The sequence below is a fragment of the Sturnira hondurensis genome, unplaced genomic scaffold, assembly GCF_014824575.4.
Source record: "Sturnira hondurensis isolate 20B ecotype Veracruz unplaced genomic scaffold, ASM1482457v3 Scaffold0006805, whole genome shotgun sequence".
NCBI lineage: Eukaryota > Metazoa > Chordata > Mammalia > Chiroptera > Phyllostomidae > Sturnira > Sturnira hondurensis.
The window spans coordinates 126,012-148,383 of NW_028079436.1; the positions used below are offsets into that span (position 1 = coordinate 126,012).

The following is a 22,372-nucleotide window of genomic DNA, read 5'->3' on the forward strand; positions in this document are numbered from 1 at the left end:
ACCCAGGGCTGCTCCATCTGGCCTGTGCCTGGAATCACTTGTTATCAAGGTATCCCTCCTGATTTTGATCCACCACATGTGAATGTGGGATCCCCTGTTCTGCCACCACTGCTGCCTCTGCACTACTCCACATCCTCTCCAACCTTGTTCCCTGGCTCTGTCCCTCCTACCCATCTGAATGAATATGGCTTCTTTAGATCCTTGGTTGTTGGCCTTCCACACAGTTCAATTTTCTGGCAGTTCTGGGTATTTTTTGTTTTGAGTTTAGTTGTAATTCTTCTTATTGATGTATGCGGAGGTAAAGTGAGTCTACCTACACCTCCATCTTGACTGGAAGTCACAATAGGCAATTTCTGAGCCTCCTGCCATGCCTTTGTTATTTGTCTTATTGTGTCACAGATCTGCAGTCTCAGAGTAAGACTGATGATTCAGTTATCACTATTGCAAGGTCCTTATTAACACCACTATTTTTGTCTTTTCTCTCTCTGCAGAGCTAAATTTCAATTGTTCAAGGCAGGGAGGGAAGGTGTTGGCAGGGGTTACTACAGTGAAGGAGGCTTGAAGATAACACCCCTCAGCGGGAAACAAGAAGAAATTTCTTCTCCACCAACTGTCTTCTACCTTTGCCCATGCATTGCTGGTGGTGGGGGTCAGTTCAACACAGAACCAGGAAACTGCAGTGTGTTATGAAGTCATGTGTCATTTCTAAAACACCCTCAGATACCTCCTTTACCTTTTAATGAGGTCCATCTCTGCCTGATCCCTCTTGCTAAGGAGCAGATTTCGGCTGTTTTCAAAGACATCTTCGATCTGGTCTGGCCAGAGGAACAGAGTGCTGTTCAATTTGATGTCCTCTTCTGCAAAACACAGACAGTCTGCTTCAGGACACTGCTCAGTGGGTCAGCATGCAGCAGAACAGAGGTCAACAGACATGGGGGGAGGAAAATGAATGCATGGGGCTATTATGTATGAATGACAGCCAGCATTTATTCAGCACTTACCAAAACTCAGGCTAGAAGGTAGACAGTATTATCATCCTTGTTTTTACAGGTGGGGAATAGTTAAGAAAGTGGTCAAGGTCATACCACTGGAATGTGGAGGGCAGATATCAAACCCAGGTCAAATTAACTTGCAAGCCTATGTTCTCACCTCTATTCTTACTTTTCCCCAGGCAATAGAGACCCAGGGTGATGTTCTGGTTCTAATCTTTAAACTATTCTAACTCATTTGAGTCTCAGTCTCCCTTTTGGTTAAGTGTCAGTAATAATATCAATGCCACATGACCTACCTATCTTAGGGCTCTGGTCAGTTAAAATGCCCTGGCTTCCCCTGTACCCTTGGAGTTTAGGACACAGATACCACAGTGAGAGAGTCCAGTGTGTGCTCACATGGTCAAGGGCACAGCTCAGGAAATGTGTGGGGGTTGGGTAGAGAAATACTTCTCGCTCCCAGTCCATATCTCTTCCTTCATCACCCCCACCCCATTGTGAACACCAAGTAATTCACAGGTATTTCCAGATGAAAACAGCTCTGAAACTTGGCTTGTAAAGAGCATATCAACTTTTCCTTCTGAACCTGGTACTTACAAACTTGACCTTGGTGTAATAAGCCTTTAAGGGACCCTGGGCACTTCTTTCTTTTAGCAATATGCAGGGGCATGAAGGAAAGTGCCCTCAAAGGTAGGATTTTATTGATTACAAATGAATGAAATCTACCCATTTATAAAAAGATTGCATTTTGAAGTTACTTTTCTAGGAACACCAGGAACAAGATGTCAAATCCCCAGATATTTCTTCTTTATTTCTAATAATCAGATTTCCTTTGTTTGATTCAGAGTCCTGTGATGAATGCCTCTAATACATGGGGGCACTTAAAAGCAGCTCTTCCAGTCTTGACAGTCAGTGGTGGGATTGCCAACTCTCCTTTCCCTGACTCTTTCCTTAAAAATAGAAATATACATCTACACTTGCATGTACATGTATGGCATTAGACTTACGGGGCAAGTCTGCATAGTCCATCAGGAACTCTAGTCGCTCAACTGCATCTTTAAGTTGCCTCCTGAGTGTGAACACAGTGACATCACTGGATTTCTTTAAGAATTCAATGAGTAATACCAGCTCCTCAGTGTTGGCAGGAATCTCATTGACTTTATCTGCAATGTTGCTGTACTGATTACAAATGCTTTGGGATAAAAATCAGCCATCATCATCACCATCATCCTCTAAAATAACTTTCTTAGAAGACTCATTATGCTAAACAGATATGATTCGTATCTGGTGACCAGAATGATGTTTTCCAACTTTTCTCTACCTTCAAATCTTTGATGGATGATATTCACATTCATACTACTGTTCAGGAATGATTACAGTAGTAAAGATAGTAATGTCTTTCATGTATTAAGCTTATTACTAGGTGCCATGCCCCACTTAAATCATATATTAGCTTATTTAATCCTCACAATTCTAAGACATAGGGACTATTATTATCAACATTTTGGAAGAAAGTGGGGCTGAGTAACTTTACCCAAAGCAACATGAGGTAGAGGTGTCAAAGCCAGGATCTGAACCTGGTTCAATTGATTCCAAAGCTTGTAATCTTCACAAATAAACCCTAAGTAGAACCCAGATTTAGACCAAAATAAAACAAGAATACCACCACCACTACCACCAGCAATTAATCAGATTTTATGCTGGAGTAGAGCACTAAAGCAATCTGTAATCACCGATTCTCACAGGATACCAGCAAGCTTATCTTCATGTACTGCATGTAATACCTGGTGGCACAGAGAAATTTATGTTCAACCTCTTGAAATCTAACTCAAGGGACCATTAGATCTAACTGTCCACTTCTCTTCAAACACAAGATTGTAAAAAAGGGTATTATATGAATAATTTGAATATGCTCTAAATTATACAAAAGCTAATTAATCACATTCCTCAGCATTTTAAGTACAATTAGGAACAAATTATCCTCAATATATCCATGTGTACCACTAAGTACCCCTCAAAAAATGTTAGCAATAATAGCTATCATAATTTTTGTTATTGATTAGTACATGCTGATATCATATGTTAGTTAAAAAAGACTCCTCTAATATTTTCAGTCCTCAATAGCCCTTCATAATATAAGAATACTGCTCCATAAGAAAGCTAATTAGGTCAAACTGAAGAGAAAATGATTATAACACCTTTGCAGATGATACTGAGATTTTATAAATCAATTTTTATACAATTCAGGAACTTTCTATAGAGAAAAATTATCTACTGCACTGCATGGGTTCAGAGTATTCTCCACTTCTTATACTCAGAGGTAGACTATATTTCCCAGCCTCCTTCATATTTTTAATTGGGTGTTTTACTAATCAGCTTGGGCTACCATAACAAAATGTCACTGGAAAATTAAATAACAGAAATTTATTTTCTTATACTTCTGTAGGCTGAAAGTAGAAGGCCTTAAGTAACTCTCCAAAAAAGTGTTATAGTAGCATGAAGGCTGAAAATCTTTTACTGTCACAGTCCCAATTCTATAGGCACAGAAACTGAAGTCCTGACAGGTGACTGTAGGGGATGCATAGCTAGTAAACAGAAGGTCTTGGGTTCAAAACCAAGTCTTCTGGCTCCAAAACCAGGATTCCACCATGTAGTCACTCAGTGAGAAAGCTGTGTAGTGGTAGAGAGCATGGACTTTGGGGTCAAAGTGAACTAGGCTAAGCCAGGAATGTGCCACTTGCTAAGTTCTTAGAGTCTCACCTTCTTCATCAACATAATGGAAAGAATAATGCATGACCTTTTAGGGTTGCTATGAAGACCTGACTAGACCTATAATGTTTACCCAGTGACTGGACTATAAAAACAGTAGGAAAAACAGCAGCTCTTACTATTATTAATTTGCTCATGAGTTTCTAACATGTATTTTGTAAATCTTAAAGTGCTATAAAATACTAAAATTATATATACTTACATATATGTGAATAATATAATATATATCATGTTAACAGTAGTCATTATTCCTAAACCATCTTAGTCTATAGTTTAATGTTGCCTAAAGAAGAGACCTAGAATAATGGATTATGTAACTATTTTTAAACATTCAATAGAGACATAAGAGCAGACAGTTGCTGTCCCAGCCTCTTTTCATTGTTTCCTTTTCTGGTAACCATACCCTAAGTCTTCTTGGGGAGCCCCTCTCCCTCTCTCAGTCCCTGTGGTCTAGGTAGGGCTGACATCCACCCCAAAGATGGAAACACCACTCAGATATCAGCCATCCTCTTGGCCATGGTGTTGGTCCAGTGTTGCACAGATGAGCTAAGTCGGGCCAGTGTCCCGCAGACCAGAATTTGGGAGGAATTTAGAAAAAGAGAAACCTTTTTTCCCCCATCATATAGGAACCTGGGAGGATGTGAGCTGGGAGCTGCTGGGTGCACAAACTAGAAAGAGCCTGTCAGGGAATGGAGCTCACAAAGAGGAAAGCTGATTCGAGGGAGGGAGACTGTATCCCAATTTCAGGGTGGAGGGCCTGCAGCTAGCAACTCCTGAACTTTTCAACATGTGAGCCCTGAATTCCCTCATTTACTTTAGCCAGTCTATTTAAGCTTTTATCTCTTATAACAAAAAACATTTTGAATAGTATATAGATAATCATCAGTATAATGAAGGCACAATATTGGGCTTTAGATTGAATGACAGACTCCCCAGACCTATACAGCAGAAGTCTTCATAGCAGTGATACTAAAGGCTATTTCTGAATATATGCTAGGTGATGGTCAGAGGATTTGTGACCTGAGAAAGCCAGACCCGTGAAGCAGTGTCTCTCAGATGTTGGCTGTAAGAAAGTGAAGGCTGAAGGATCAGAGATGGACTGCTCCAGGACACTTCCCACCCTCCTACTTCAAGCCCCATGTAGTTTTCTTACTATTGTTCATTTTCTAGCTTACAGTTGAATTCCCCGCTACCCTCATTTTGGGGCAGAAATAACTTGAACTAGAAGTTCAGCCTGGTCATTTTTGGGAGGTGCAAATTCTATCTTCCTTTGCATTCTCCTGTTTATGCCAAATGTCATTGCTATTTATCTGCACATAATAATAGTACCTGATATTAGTTTCCCGGTTTACATCGACTTGGAACTGAATCAGACGATCTTTAAGATTCTGGGCTCGCTCACAGAGATCATAATTTAGGGTCACGGTGTCAAGGCAGAACATAGCCAAAGGCACAGAAATGTGCATGGATGCAATTTCATTTCTCCGCTTTTTAATGCTATTGATCCTCTGTTAAAAAGGAGCATATTTGGTAGCTTAATTTGTCTCCAGTCTCTATGCATTTGCCTGCACCCTCACCCCTGGCCAACCTAGTCCAATGTTCAGCACAGTGTATACTAAGAAAACCCTCTGACTGACTACTCATTGAATTGTTTGCAACACACATCACTAAGATACAAAATGTCAAGTGGCATCTCCTACCATCACAAAATCTTCAATTCCATGATTTTCTTTCAGGAATGCAGTGATGTTTTGCTCTGCCATATTGTCCAATAAATCATCATACTTTTTGTAGACATTTAAGTATCTTCCATATTGAAGAGCATAAAAGCAAACAAAAATACAGGCCACCAAGCCAGATTAGTCAGAGTGGCAAGTGAAGAAATACAACATAAAAATCAACCCAAACCCCGGCCCTCCGCCCGAACGACCGCCGAGCATGTGCCCTCCTGGCCCGGGGTTGGGGGGAGTCCACAGCGCCGGCCCTCCGCTTGACCAACCGCTGGTCGCCCCTGCTTTCCCGGTGGGGCGGGGTCTGCGCCAACCCTCAGCTTGGGGAATTGAGAGTTGCCCGGGCGATCCCTGTATCACAGGACCTGCACTGGCTCTCAGTCTCCAGGAGTCTTGGGATGCTGGCTGGGCCCCTGAAAGAGAGCCAGTCGCCAGCTCCATCACTACTCAGCCGGCGCAGACAGGGAAACATAGGGAGTCAGGCTGTGGCTGTTGGTTTGGGAGAATTGTGAGTTGCCCTGTGTGTTCAGCCACAACAAAGGGAAGGGTCCGCACCCAAGCCTATGAGAGCAGGAAAGCCTGGCTGTGAGCATGCACCCTCACGCCAGACCAGGGCTGGAAAGCCTTGGAGAAACTCTGCTCTCAGTCGGGCGCGGGAGAGTGGCTCCAGTCTGGAGCTGGGGGGGGGGTACTGGCGAGACCAGTTGAGCTTACCGAGGAGCGTGAAAAGCCACACTAACAGCCCCTCAGGCTGCTGCAGCTAGGGAGCCCAGAAGAAAAGGTTCAACTACCTGGAAACCAACCAGAGGAGTAGTGGAAGCGGAGAACACCAAGATACCTGCAGGAGACTGCACCACTGAATTTCACAGGTATCCTACCACAGAAGTTCACACCAAAAACTCAGGGTACCAGAACAGATCAATTTAAGAAGCTGAGGCCAACAAGAAGAGCAACACAAACAATGGGAAGACAAAAAAACAATCCACAAATGAAAGAAAAGGAGGAAGTCTCAGAAAGAATGTTAGATGAAATAGAGGCAAGTCAGCTATCAGATACTGAATTCAAAGCACTGGTTATCAGGAAATTCAAAGAGCTTACAGCAAGGTACCAGAAACTACAGGGGAGCTACAATGAACTCTCCACAAACTATACCAACATGATAAAGTAAATAGAAACCATCAGCAAAGGTCAAGAGGAAATGAAGAATACAATTTCTGAACTGAAGAACACAGTAGAAGGTATGAATAGTACTATTGATGAGGCGGAAGACCACATAGGCGAGCTCGAGGACAGGGTGGAAAGAATCTCTCAGATGGATGAGGTAATGGAAAAGAGAATCAGAAAAAATGCGGAGAGTCTAAGAGAAATGCAAGACAATATGAAACGTAATAATATCCTCATAATAGGAATACCAGAAGGAGAAGTAGAACAACAAGGGATAGACAACCTACTTGAAAGAGTAATAATGGAAATATTTCCTAAGTTGAGGAGAGAGACAGTCACACGAATCCAGGAATCGCAGAGAGTCCCAGACAGGTGGAACCCATAGAGGCCTACTGCAAGACACATCGTCGTTAAAATGGGAAAACTCCAAGACAAAGAGAGAATCCTAAGGGCAGCAAGGGAGAAAAAGGAAGTAATATACAAGGGAGGCCCAATAAGGTTGGCTACTGACTTCTCAACAGAAACATTCCAAGAAAGAAGAGAATGGCAGGAAATATTTCAAGTAATGAGAAACAGAGGCATACAACCAAGGCTACTTTATCCAGCAAGGCTCTCAATCAAGATAGAAGGCCAAATAAATAGCTTCCAAGACAAAATAAGTCTAAAAGAATATGCCTCCACAAAAACTCGACAAGAATTACTAAAAGGGCTGCTTTAAGGAAAGGAAGGAAAAGAGAGAGACAGAGAGGAACACAGGTACAAAAATGGCAATGAATAAATACCTTTCAATAATAACCTTAAACGGAAATGTATTAAATGCACCAATTAAAAGACATAGAATAACTAAATGTTTAAGAAAGCATGACCCACACATATGCTGCCTACAGGAGACCCACCTCAGGACAAAAGACCATCACAGACTAAAAGTGAAAGGATGGAAATGAATTTTCCAAGCAAATAAACAAGGAAAAAAAAAAAACTGGAGCAGCAATTCTCATATCAGACAAAATAGACTTCAAAAAAAGGACCATAAAGAGAGACCCAGAAGGTCAATTCATAATACTCAAGGGAAAAATCCACCAGGAAGACATTAACATCGTAAATACATATGCACCCAACATAGGAGCACCCAAATATATAAAGAAAATCCTAGAGGACCTCAAGAAAGATATTGACAGCAACACAATTATAGTAGGGGATTTTAAAACCCCACTGTCAAAAATGGACAGATCTTCCAAATAAACTATCAACAAAGAGATAGCAGCATTAAACTACACTCTAGAAGAAATGGACCTAATTGATATATATAGAGCCCTCCATCCCAAAGAAGCTAAATACACATTCTTTTCAAGTGCACATGGAACATTTTCCAAGATAGACCACATGATAGGACACAAAAGAAGTCTCAACAACTTCAGGAAAATAGAAATCATACCAAGCATATTCTCTCTCTGATCACGAGGGACTGAAATTGGAAACCAACCCCACAGAAAAAAACGCAAAACACCCAAAAGCATGGAGACTGAATGGTATGCTATTAAACAACGAATGGGTCAAGATTGAAATTAGGGAAGAAACCAAAAAACTTCTCAAAACTAAGGAAAATGAACTCACAACAACCCAAAACTTATGGGACACAGTGAAGGCAGTCCTGAGAGGGAAGTTCATACCAATACAGGCTCACCTAAAGAAGATAGAAACATTTCAAACAAACAACCTAACCTGACACCTGCAAGAACTCAAGGAACAACAACAAAGACAGCCCAGAGCAAGCAGAAGGAAGGAAATAACCAAGATCAGAGCAGAACTAAATGACATAGAGACTAAAAGCACAATTCTAAGGATCAATGAATCTAGGAGCTGTTTTTTTGAAAAGATAAACAAAATAGACAAACCTTTAAGTAGGCTCATTAAGAAAAGAAGAGAGAGGACCCAAATAAACACACTCAGAAATGAAAGAGGAGAGAGTACAACTGATACCACAGAAATAGAAGAGATTGTAAGAAATTACTATGCAGAATTGTATGTCAAGAAATTTGAAAACCTAGGTGAAATGGACAAATTTATAGAAAAATACAGTCTTCCAAAACTAAATGAAAAAGAAGCAGAAAATCTAAACAGGCCAATAACAGCAAATGAAGTTGAAGAAGTAATAAAAAAACTCCCATCACAAAAAAGCCCTGGACCAGATGGTTTCATAGGAGAATTCTACAAAGCATTTAAGGAAGAGCTAACACCTATTCTTCACAGACTATTCCAAAAAATCCAAAATGAAGGAAAATTTCCCAATTCTTTCTATGAAGCCAGCATCATCCTAATTCCAAAACCAGATAGAGACACAACAAAGAAAGAAAACTTCAGGCGAATATCTCTGATGAACATAGACACTATGATCCTCAATAAAATATTGCCAAATCACATCCAACAATAGATCAGAAAGATCATACACCACGACCAAGTGGGATTCATCCCAAGGATGCAAGAATGGTTCGATATTCATAAATCAGTAAATGTAATACACCACATAAACAAAAGCAAAGACAAAAACCACATGATCATATCAATAGATGCGGAAAAAGCTTTTGAAAAGGTACAACACCATTTATGATAAAGGTACTCAGAAAAATGGGAATAGAGGGAACATTCCTGAATAGAATAAGGGCCATATATGAAAGACCTACAGCCAACATCATACTCAATGCGCAAAAACTAAAAGCTTTCCCACTAAGATGAGGAAAAAGACAAGGTTGCCCACTATCACCACTTCTATTCCATATAGTATTAGAAGTTCTAGCCACAGCGATCAGAGAAGAAAAGAAAATAAAAGGCATCCAAACTGGAAAGGAGGAAACAAAACTGTCATTACTTGCAGATGACATGATAGTGTACATGGAAAATCCTATAGACTCTACCAAAAAACTGCTCGAACTAATAAATGAATTTGGCAAAACATCAGGTTACAAAGTCAATATCCAGAAATCAAAGGCATTTTTGTATACAAACAATGAAACAGAAGAAGCAGAAATCAGGAAAAAAAATCCCATTTCATATAGCAAAAACAAAAATAAAATATCTGGGAATAAACCTAACCAAGGAGGTAAAAGACCTGTATGCAGAAAAATATACAACACTGAAGAAAGAAATCAAGGAAGACAGGAACAAAGGGAAACATGTACCATGCTCATGGATTGGAAGAATTAACATCATCAAAATGTCCATACTACCCAAAGCAATTTACAGATTCAATGCAATACCTATTAAAGTACCAATGGCATATTTCACAGACATAGAACAAACACTTAAAAAATTTATATGGAACCATAAAAGACCCCGAATAGCAGATGCAATTTTGAAAAAGAAGAACAAAGTAGGAGGGATCAAAATACCTGATACCAAACTGTATTACAAGGCCACTGTAATCAAAACAGCCTGGTACTGGCATAAAAACAGGCACATAGACTAATGGAATAAAACAGAGAGCCCAGAAATACACCCAACTTTCTACAGTCAATTAATATTTGACAAAGGGGGCAATAACATAAAATGGAGTAAAGATAGCCTCTTCAACAAATGGTGTTGGGAGAACTGGACAGCTACATGCAAAAAAATGAAACTCGAGCACCAACTTACACCATACACCAAAATTAATTCAAGGTGGATTAAAGACTTAAATATAAGCCGTGAAACCATTAAAGCTCTAGAGGAGACCATTGGCAGGAAATTCTCAGATATTCCATGCAGCAAGATGTTTACTGATACATCCCCCAGAGCAAGGGACATAAAGGAAAGAATAAATGAATGTTATCTCATCAAACTTAAAAGCTTCTGCATGGCCAAGGAAAACAGTATCAAGATACAAAGAGAAGCAACAGTTTGGGAAAACATATTCGTCAATGATACCTCAGACAAAGGTTTAATCTCCAAAATATACAAAGAGGTCACACGACTCCACTCAAAGAAATTGAGCAACCCAATTAAAAAATGGGCAAAGGACTTGAACAGACATTTGTCCAAGGAGGACGTACAGAGGATCCAGAGACACATGAAAAGATGCCCGATATTGCTAGCTATCAGAGAGATGCAAATTAAAACCACAATGAGATACCACTTTACACCAGTAGGAATTGCTTTCATAAACAAAGGAACAAACAACAGGTGCTGGAAAAGTTGTGGGGAAAGGGGGACCCTCGTTTAGTGTTGGTGGGATTGCAGACTGGTACAACCACTATGGAAAACAGTATGGAATTTTCTAAGAAAACTAAAAATGGACGTGCCTTTTGACCCAGCAATTCCACTCTTAGTAGTATATCCTAAGAATCCTGAAACACCAATCCAAAAGAACCTATGCACCCCAATGTTCATAGCAGCACAATTCACGATAGCCAAGAGTTGGAATCAACCTAGATGCCCATTGGTCAATGACTGGATCAAAAAACTATGGTACATTTACACAATGGAATTCCATGCCGCAGAAAGGAAGAAGGAACTACTACCCTTTTCAACATCATGGGTGGAACTGGAAAGCATTATGCTGAGCGAAATAAGCCAGGCGGTGAAAGACAAATACCAGATGATCTCACCGTTAACAGGAATCTAAACAAACCAAACAAGCAAGCAAAATGTAACCAAAGACACTGTAATACAGAAGGTGCTGACAGAGTCCAGAGGGGAGAAGGGAGAGAACTACAGGGGAAAAGGGAAAGGACTCACATGAACAAGTATAAAGGACACATGGACAATAACTAAGGTGGGGGGTGGAAATGGGAGGGAGGTAGGGAGCACTCGGGGTTGGGGCCAGGGCTGGGAATACAAGAAAGAAAACTGTACTTGAACAAGAGTTAAATAAAAAATTTTTAAAAAAGACTAATTATAGAAAATAAAAAAAATCCACCCAAACCAAGACAGAAGAATATAAAGTGGCAAAAGGTGCACTGAACTAGAAATTTGGAACTTTGGTTGAAAATTCCAATTTTGTTACCTACTAGCTGCATAAACTGAGACAAAATATTTCCCTTTTCTAAAGACCAGTGTCTTTAAATGGAAATTTAACAACTCATAGCATAACTGTAACAATGTATACATAAAGCATTAAGACATTCAGTAGGCATGCAATAAACATTACTTCCTAACCCTCCTTACAGCTCTAAAATTCTATGTCTAAATTTTAAGATGAAAATTTGGAACTAAGCTACCTAAAATCAATTGAGTAGAATTGTTTCTCTCTGTGTTACGGATTATGTAAAAATGGCTGGGCAGATTTCCCTCACGTTGGAGGATGTGTTTGGGATGTTCTGACATAAAGTGAGTTTAAGTGAAAATAAAGATGACATGGAATAAGCAGAATTAACTTTGTGGGGTCCAACTGTACACTTCCAAAAGTGGATTGACACTTCAGAAACTCTGAAATGGAGACACAGGAGAAGCCATGGAGCTGCCATCTAGAGAGCAAACTGCACGTATGATGCTGCATAAACAGGGATAATGGGGGTTTCAGTTTGATGCTTCAAACCAAATTCATGAGATAGGAGCTTCCAAATTTGAGCCTATGGTTTTCAGACTAGTTTAGCAGTAGTTCTCAACATGAGGTGATTTTGCTCCCAGGGGACAGCTGGCCATGTCTGGGGACATTTTTTTGTTGTCACAACTGATGGAGAACCCTACTGGCATCTAATGGGTAGAGGCCAGATATATTAAAAATCTTACCATGTATAGGATATAGGACAGTTCCACAATCTAGAATTTTCTGTTCTAAAATATGAATAGAGCCACAGTCAAGAAGCCCCAGGTTAGGGTGATCATATGTCCTGGTTTGCATGGGACAGTCCAGGCTATACCTCTTCATTCTTAAAGTACCTCAGTTTAGAAGCTGGAAGCTTCATTCTGTGATCACCCTAAACTTGTGACTACTCAAATGAACAAATGTCAGATGTTTCACAGTGTTATTACTAAGGAACATTTAGATAACTTCTCCTCGATCTTTTTCTTTAATCTCTGAGTCCAGAAAGCTCTGAAAATGGAAAGTTGCTTCAAAATTCATTTGATAGCAAAAGCTACCCTAAACTAATGTGAGGCCATTGGTGTGAATATTCATAGTTTTCATCAAAGAAATATCAGTTTGTTGAATGAAATGGAGGGGTGCCACCCTAGACCTTGCTGAAGCTGCAGTACAATATATGGCACATGCACTATGGTACTTTCCTAAAATCCAGAAATTTCTTAATGCTAAAATCTGTCTGACCCCACGTCTTTCAGAGGGTGAAAATGAACCTATAACTGAATATGAATTCTAGCTCTTCTGTTTATTTTCTGTGTCACACTGGGAAACTTACAGTTCCCTCATGTGTAAAATGATAATAAATAGTAACAGCCATGAGTAAGTATTGGCTATTATTATATATTGTTTCAGGTTTGTGGGAACAGAGATTGATCATTTGAAGATAGTTAAGAACTCTAAACCAATGCTAAAAAGGTCAACTAAGTTACAGCTAAACCAACTTACTTGTGGGGGCCAACTTGGTTTTTCTGAAATACCTTGAAAGTTTGATCCACAAAATCAGAAACCAGTTTTTCTTCAGGGTTAATAGTTCCAAGGATCAGATTATATCCTTTCAACTCTGGGAACAGGACAGATTCCACCTAAAGAGTAAAAACTGTAAGATACTACAGAGAGATTAAACCAAAAGGCAAAGTTCTGAAATGAGCTCATTCCCAGAGACAGCAGCTGCATTCCTGTTCCTTTTTTTCTTGAAAAAGGCTGGGCTCACTCCTCTCCCTCTGTGGATTACTCATTATTCAAATCCTTGCTCTTTCGAGTCTCATATCTTTGGTGAGTCCTCCTGGACCCATGTGGATGTTAGGTTTCCCTGCTTAAAGTTCAGTCTGTTCTCATCACTGCCATCACTAAATGAGTGTATAATGAACTGTCCTAGGTGTGTCAGGGGATATAAATACCATGAGAGCCTGGATCATGTCTGAATTCTGCACCATTGGGGAGGGCTCAATAAAAACTTGGCACATAGTAAGTGCTCTAAATACGTGAGACTGAATGGATGTCATAGTGGTATCCTGCCACCTATCAACTTCTCTCTAATGAAAAGCTAACAGAAGCCCTGGCTGGTGTAGCTCAGTGGACTGAGCGTGGGCCTGAGAACCACACGATCACAGTTCGATTCCCAGCCAGGGCACATGCCTGGGTTGCAGGCCAGTTCCTGGCAGGGGACTCATGATAGGCAGCCATACATTGCTACTTCTCTCCTCTCCTTCCCTTCCTCTCTAAAGATAAATAAATAAAATCTTTAAAAAAAGAAAAGCTAACAGAGACATGGGTTCTAATCCTAACTGCCAATAACTGACTCTGTGACCTTAGATAAGATAGATCACTTGTCTTTGGACTTCTGTTATTTCATCTGAAGGAGAACTATACTACATTCTTCTCTCAGCTCAAGGAAACAAATTCTATGATTTGATGATCATAAGGCATAAACAGTATCATTCTGAAAAGTCAAACATTCCAACTTCTCAATGGTATGTGTATGTCTCCGAGAAGTGTTCTCATTTGCATAACTCATGAAGTCTGCCAAGTCCCTGTTGGGGACCCACTGTCTTCTACTACCTTCCACTGCCCTCCACTGCCCTCTCCGCAAAGAAAGTTTTTATGATCAGTGTCAGAAAGACCTTCAGAGTGCTTCCTTGGGTTATAGCTGTTATGTGTTATTAGGGAGGACACATCAATTTAGAAAGGGGAGAAACCAGCACAAGTGATCTGTTCCCCAACTCTTTGGTACATTCACAGGTTTTTAAGACAGCGAGAGGACAAGTTTTCTGTGGCCAGTGATTGAAAGCAGAGAGATGGAGGATCAGGCACTGGTCAAGGGTGGGTATGAAATGGTTTCAGGCAGTATAACTGGTACATCTAGACCATGCAACAGACACTTGGGCAGCGGATGGTCTCTGGGGGAGAAATCTTCAATGAGAATACGAAGCAACACCTCTCATTGCCCTTTAAACATGGCTGGTACTCCCATGCCCTGTAGGGCCATCTGTTAAACTGAGCTGAGAAAAACAGTGCCCTTTCTCAGTCATCTGTTTTACTATCTCTTCTCTACCTGGCTCTCTGATCCTGGACTTCCTGGTTTTGTCATCACTCTCAGTGCTTATGCCAGTACATTTCAACTTTGGCATTTTGATGGCACTCTTAAGTGAGAAGATGCACCAGCAGGAGAGAGACTGGCATGAGCAGACCTTTCCATAGTTAAATATATATTATTTCTGATGATGATAGTAATGGTTGCTAATGCTGATTAAAATTCTGCTTATTTTTTGATTTTTGATTTTTCAGAAACCCTTCTTTTACCTCATCCACTTTTTGCTTCTCATTCACCTCTTTGTATTCCAATCAGTATTGTATTAGAACAGTATTCATGTCTTCCTTAATTTTATTTTTTAATTTATTTTTTGACTTTAAACAATTTTTTATTTTTCTATTACAGTTGACATACAATCTTATATTAGTTTTAGGTGTACAATGTAGTGAATAGACATTATATAACTTACTAAGTGATTATCCCATAAATCTAGTACCCATCTGACAACATCCAACTACTACAATAATAATCCCTATGCTGTAGTTTACATCCCCAGGATTGTTACATCTTGAATTTGTACTTCTTAATCCCTTCCCCTTTTCACCTGCCCCCAAGCTCCCTCCCATTTGGCAACCATTAAAATGTGCTTTGTAGCTATGAATCTGTTTCTGTTCTTGCTTATTTTGTTTTCTAGATTCCACATATAAATGAAATCATATAACATTTGCCTTCCTCTGTCTGACTTATTTCACTTAGTACAATACCCTCTATGTCTGTCCATGTTGTTGCAGATGGCAAGATTTTATTCAATGGTTGAGTCATATTTCATTGTACATATGCACCACTTGTTCTTTATCTATTCAATCTATCGATAGACACTTAGATTGCTTTCATATCTTGACTATTGAACATAATGCTGCATTAAACATATGGATGCATATGACTTTTGAATTTAGTGTTTTGGGTTTCTTCAACTAAATACACAGAAGTGAAATTGTTGGGTCCTTCTTTGTCTCTTATTACAGAGCCTTTGTTTTCAAGTCTATATTGTCTCATATAAGTATCATTACCCCAGCTTTTTTGCTTGTTTCCATTTTCATAAAATACTTTCTTCCACCCATTTACTTTCAGTCTGTATGTATCTTTCAATCTGAAATGAGTCTCTTATAAACAGCATATGTACAGGTCTTGTTTCATTTTTCATTTATCCTCTATATGTCTTTTGATTGGAGCATTTAGTCTATTTGTATTTAGAGTAATTATTGATAGATGGTATGTATTTATTGCCATTTTATTATTTATTTATTTTATTTTTTCTTCTTCTTTAAAAAGACTCTTTACCATTTCTTATAATACTGGTTCGGTGGTGACAAACTCCTTTAGATTTTCTTTCTGGGAAGCTCTTTATCTGTCCTTGAATTCTAAATGATAGCTTTGCTGGGTAGATTAATCATGGCTATCTACTTTGCTTTTTATCACTTTGACTATTTCTTGCCAATCCATTCTGGCCTGCAGTTTCTGTTTATAAATCAGCTGAAAGTCTTATGGGAGCTCCCTTGTAGATAATGAACTGCTTTTCTAACTCTGTCTTTAACCTTTGGCATTTTAATTATGATGTATTTTGCTGTGGTCCTCTTTGGGTTTATCGTGTTTGGGACTGTATGCTCCCGAGACTTGAGTATTTATTTCATTCACCAGCTTAGGGAACTTTTCCATGATTATTTTTTTTTCACATAGGCTTCCAATTCCTTGCTCTCTCTCTCTCTTCTCCTTCTGGCACCCCCATGATGCAAATGTTGGTAAGCTTGAAGTTGTCCCAGAGACTCCTATGCTAGCATCATTTCTTTTGGATTCTTTTTTTTTTTCTTCTTGCTGTTCTGATTGGGTGTTTTCTGCTTCCCTGTTTTCCAAATTTGTTTTGATCCTCTGCTTCATCTACTCCACCATTTATTCTCTGCAATGTATTCTTCATTTCAGTTAGTATATTCTTTATTTCTGACTGGTTTTTATGTTTGCTATCTTTTTGTTGAAGTTTTCACTAACTTCATCCACCCTGCCCCTAAGTTCATTAAGGATCCTTTTAAACAGTGTTTTGAACTCTGCATTGAGTAAATTGTGTGTCTCCATTTTGGTTAGTTCTTTTCTTGGAATTTTGTTCTGCTCTTTCGTTTGGGACACGTTTCTTTATAACCTCATTTTAGCTGCCTCCCCATGTTTGTTTCTATGTCTTAGGTAGACCTGCTATGGCTCCTGGGCTTGTAGAGTGCACTTATGTGTAGGTGTATTTTCTAGGGTCCAAGGGCCCAGCCTCCTTAATCACTCAAGCTGTTCTCTTCAGATATGCTCCGGTTGTATGGTCCGGGTACACCCTCCTATAGTAGTTGAGCCTTGATTGTTGTTGGAACAAACCTCAATGGGAGGGAGTGACCTGCCCCTCTGCCCCAGGCCAGTTGGTTGCAAGGACCAGCTGCAACCACCAGAAAAGATCAGCTGTGCAGTGGCCAACCTCACAGAGCACGACTTACTTCAAGTAGGTCTCTGATGCCTGCTGAGTCCACCCATTGAGTGTATTCTTGTGGAGGAGGTTGGGTGGACAACATGATCTAATGTTGTCCACTGTGTGAGATGGCTCTGGGGCCTCCTCAGAGGCCAAGGTCAGCCACTGCCTATGTTCTACCTGGGGCCACCTGGCATTAGCTATAAAAAAGTCTGCAGATGACTGCTACTTGTGGGGCTTAGAGGTGTGCAGGAAAGATCAAGGTGCAAGCCAAGGCCAGCTGCCACTAGTGCCAGGCTTGGGGCCATTTAGCAAGAAGTACATAGCAAGGCCAAATGCTGCTTGTTTTGGAAGTCCAAAAAATGAACCAAGACAGGACATTTGTATGGAACAGCCTCTGGAATTAACTTGGAATGGAGTATGCAAGTTTGGTAGGGTGAGATCTCCAAGGAATCATCAGGATGGGGCTAACAATGTTAGCCAAATTGATGGAGACTCAGATATGGTACCCCCTGGGGGCTCTGTGTTGCAGGGGAGATCCCAAAACTGGAACAATGGCCTCTGCCAGCACTTTTGTCTGGGAAAAGCTGCCCCACTCCAGCTCATGCCCTGATCCAAGACTATTCAGTTCCTTCCCATTTATTGCTGGTGCCCCAGTGCTAGACCTCAGAGTGAGTGAGTGAGTCTGAGTAAGTCCATACAAGGATTCTTTAAGAGGAATTCCTGGGACTTCAGAAGCTCTCTGTCTCACTCAGCTACAATCTGAGCTGGTTTTTATAGCCACAAGTTAGGGGGACTTCTCTTTCTTCCACTCTGGGCTGGAGCACCTGCTGTGGGGCTGGGACCCCTTGCTCCTCAGGGGGGACCTCTGTGGCCAAGATATCCCTCTTGACTTTTATTCACCACATGTGGGTGTGATACCAGCCTGTCCTGAGTCTCTGTCCCTCATATCAGTCTTGATGTGGCAGCCTCTTTATATCTTTAGTTATAAGACTTGTGTTTAGCTAAACTTCAAGTGATTCTGAATGATGGTTGTTCTATAGTTTAGTTGTAGCTTTGATGTGGTTGTGGGAGAATTTGGGTACCACATTTACCTACACTGCTATCTTGACTGAAACTCCTTCAATTTTATTTTTATTAAGACAAGTATTTTCTACAACAGCCCTGGCTGGTGTAGCTCAGTGGATTGAGTGCAGGCCTGAGAACCAAAGGATCACGTTTCGATTCCCAGTCAGGGTGCGTGCCTGGGTTGCCAGCCAGTTCCCAGCGGGGGATGCATGAGATGCAACCATGCATTGATATTTCTCCCCCTCTCTCCTTCCCTTCCCCTCTAGAGATAAATAAATAAAATCTAAAAAACAGACAAGTATTTTCTAAAACATACTTTGGTTTCCTTCAGCAACTTCCTCACAAATATGTTTTTCTTCTTTCCCTTGAGAGCTATTATCAAAAATCTCATGCTGACTTTTTTCCAACTTCTAAAATTCACGTTTAACCATTAATAAGGCAAGACTGGTAGTGACTGGGAGACTATCTATTGCTGTTCTTAGTTTCCTTAGATACTAACTTAAAGAACTATTCTTTACAATTTTCACTACCCAGTTCAGAGATAAAACAGTCTAAGTCATTTCGGGTGGGAACCAGAGTTGTGTGTATCTCTATATGGAGAACTCTGGGTCTGTGCTGCTTTTCCTCATAGTCTGATAAAGTTGGTTGTCACTTGGTTATAGCTTTCAAACCTGGTACAAACTGTGACCTGTAATGATGTCTTCTTGTCATTATAATCCACCGAATCTAATGCTAACTCACTGGTGAGTGAGCTGTTTTCAGTGGCAGCCATGTGAGCCCTGGGTTCTCCCAGCCTAGATGCCTTGCAGATATTGTTGTTCACAAGCAGTGTCACAGAGCTCAAGCAGTGTGCATCTCTTCTATCCCCAAGCCCCACATTGATCCTTCCAAACCATAGGCTCTGCTCTTTCATTTTCTTCCTCGGGATACCCAGTTTTCTTGTTAACCAGGTTTGGTTGGGTTCAAAGCCCCAAATTTTGAGTGAAAGCAACTGGAGCACTAGTTTCACATGCTTCTCTACAAACCCAAGTTGAACCTTAAGCTCTTACAACCAGCCCTATAAGTATGGAACTACAGAGAGGAAAGAGTTTAAGAGCATCCAAGTATGATACACAGTGTGTGGTTGGGAGGTAGGATGGGAGGTAGGATGGGAGGAAAAGGAATACCCACAGGTTTCTTCCCTATGTGAGCCTGAACACTGGCCCCCTTGCCACACCAACCACCCAGAGGAAAACAGAAGGTGACGCACAAAATAATCACACTCTTGTGGGTGATCTGGCCCAGTCCTAAGAATTGATTAACAAATGTCTGGAATCTGATTAGTAATGCCATCCTGGAAAGGGCTTGGGTTCAGAAGGGAGGCTTTACTCTATTCTGTAGACACAGAGAGTGGTTCAACAAACAAACAAAAAACACATGGTAGGTACTTCAAGATTTAAATTAGATATAGTTTTATGAAGATTCTTGGCAAGTTTGTGGTAGCTGTTACATCATGAATTATCAACCCAAGTTGGATACAGCTTGGGACACCTCTATTCTTTCTAGGTTGGCACTATGAAGGGGGTCACCTATTAATCCACAAAATAATTCTTTTTTTTCTCTCACAAAGTAACTCTTAATGCTCTTGTTACATGCACACTTATGGGATGCATAGACATTTCTTTATGGTACAAATACTCCTCCTGGAGTCAAGAGAGAAGCCTCAGGATAGATCTCCCAAAGTCAAACTCCTTGACTGAATATTTTATATAAATGACTATTTTAAATACATTTTATGCAATAAGCAAAAAACAGTACAAATGATTAGGTGAATGTTACCTTGGGGATTCTCTTAGAGTTATTAATAATTTCCAAGAAAGAGCTGTGTATTAACTCCCAGCATTCATCAAAAGATGGATTAAAGACAATAATGGGCTCGTTGACTTCAAGTTTGATCATAATTAGCTGAGGTGTAAAGAACTCCATCTCTTGGTAGGGCTCCTCAAAGTCATTCCCATTCTTTAGGAGACATAAACCATGGTAACAGTCATAAAATGGGGCCTTCCAAAACCAAGGGAGTGGATTTTACCATTCCTAGTACTATGGGCATCAGAAGAGGAAGTGAAGAGTATCACACACTACTCATACTTAAAATGTGGGCTGCAAATGGCTTAGTCCACCCTGAGCTCATCCTCTTCTTCTATGCCATAGTTATTTACTCAGTAGGTCTACTTTGCTTGGAAATTTCTGGATCAGTATTTCCAAATCCTTTCCATCCTTCAAGATTCATCTCAAAATCCTTTCCCTTTGAAGTCTGCCTGTTCTCCAGCAATATATTATCTCTTCCACTTGTGAACTTTCATATTTCTACTTCATCTTTCTTTCCTATAGAGATTTAGATGTCCATCTTATTTTTTCTATTCTACTCTAAACCTGAGGGCACAACCTGTGTCTGAACCACCTACCTCTTCCAAAATATCCAATATGGCATTTAATACATAGTAGATGTTCAATAAAAATTTGTTGACTAAATCCAAACATATAGTTAATTACCTGTACACCTCAAATGAAGTTGCTAATAAACCTGTAGTCTATTTTAGACACTCAGAATGTCAGGATTCCCTACAACAACAATATTGGTGTTGAGATATTCTTAATTCTCTATACAGGCTAGTAATATAAGATGCCTTTCATAAATAACAGTGCCTAATGAAATTGCCATAGGGCAGCTGTGAAGTACTTGTCTAATTGCTTTTAGACATTTCTAGAGCAGTTTAAATATGATTGACAAACATATGTTGGGCACTTACAACCCATAAATTCCCCCCTTCTTTCAGATATATGAAGATCCTTCTGTGTGGAATTTTAGAGTAAGATTTGTTCACACATATGAGTCTTGTGCTTGGTAGAGTAGAAGGCTACAGTGACACCTATGGTTTAGTCCTCATTAAGGTGCTAACATGGCAGTCTAAATTCAACATTACTTGTTTCTATATTTTTTGAGCAAAACGTCAACTGTTTTTCATTATTTCATTTGGAAAAATGCTCAAACTTAACTTTCTATGAGCAGGCAACTTTAACTTCTTATTATTCTTTTTAAGGTAAGATGTCCATATGACATAAAATCCAAAGGAATCTTCCTTGATCTCCAGGCTCTCTAAGTTGAGAGGATGCTATGATACTCTGAAAATCAGGACTTAGTGTTTTTAGTTTTTATTTCCAATTCACTGAAGTAGTTGCATGAAGTTATTAATTAGGTCAACCAAGCCTTTTGTTTTTAGGCATGCCCCTTTGAAATACCAAATAACAAAAGTCAGTACCTGCAATGATACATCTAATACTCCCTAAACATCAAGGTAATGGTTGGTAACAACACCTTTTCAACCCTGTCCTTTAACAGAGAGGGTGAAAAAGTGACCACACTCCCTACTATAAAAGGGATGTATTCAATTTTATTCAATCTTTCTGTAATTTTTCTTAACAACTTTTCCATTTCTGTATATTTTTACTCAATTAAGAGTAGGTAATTATCTCAGGAAAGCTTGCTGTGTATTTATATTACTAGTTTGTAAACTAATAATGACCCGAAGTGTGTGCAAATCAAGAATTTTATTTTTTGTTCTGGCTTGTAGCTAATGGAATCCTGATTCTATCTTGGTTGTTTCCCCTCAGAAGGGCCTCTTTATGGTCCCCTACATACCTTGTGTATCATGAAAAAGGAAACAAGATCCTCGAGAGACTTCATGACTAACTCTCTGAGCTGGAGTGACATGAATGATGCAACAGAAGCGAAATATTCCTCAATGTTACGAGAGGAGCCATAGTCACTTTGGGGAGCAAAATGGACCCACTGCTCCTTCCAGGAGAGAAAAAGCTGGGCACAGGTGGGGATCCACCTGCAATGACAGGGGGCATTCAAAGGAGAACAGCTTCCAAACTCCAAGAAATTCACTCTCTGCAAGAAAGCAGACAGCAGCTTTGCCAATTGGTCCTTTTATACCCTTGGTCATCTCACTTGCCAACATCCCTTTCCTGAGGAGAAAGTACTAAGATTTGAATTGAGATATTATTCTTCTATTAGCAATACCCAGA

The 22,372-nt window shown here is 39.9% G+C and overlaps 1 protein-coding gene across 1 annotated transcript in view; it reads right to left on the minus strand.

The window, feature by feature from the left end:
• Positions 1–22,372, minus strand: part of LOC118990125 (dynein heavy chain 3, axonemal-like) — a gene marked incomplete at its 3' end in the record, with an annotated part of 173,441 nt that overhangs the window by 121,152 nt on the left and 29,917 nt on the right. The window contains exons 9-15 of the mRNA XM_037050535.1: positions 21,981–22,176; positions 20,120–20,299; positions 13,152–13,288; positions 5,459–5,564; positions 5,088–5,266; positions 1,997–2,181; positions 734–857 (exon numbers count right to left, since the gene is read on the minus strand). Coding sequence (XP_036906430.1) covers positions 734–857; positions 1,997–2,181; positions 5,088–5,266; positions 5,459–5,564; positions 13,152–13,288; positions 20,120–20,299; positions 21,981–22,176 — 1,107 coding nt within the window. The remainder of the gene's footprint in view (positions 1–733; positions 858–1,996; positions 2,182–5,087; positions 5,267–5,458; positions 5,565–13,151; positions 13,289–20,119; positions 20,300–21,980; positions 22,177–22,372) is intronic.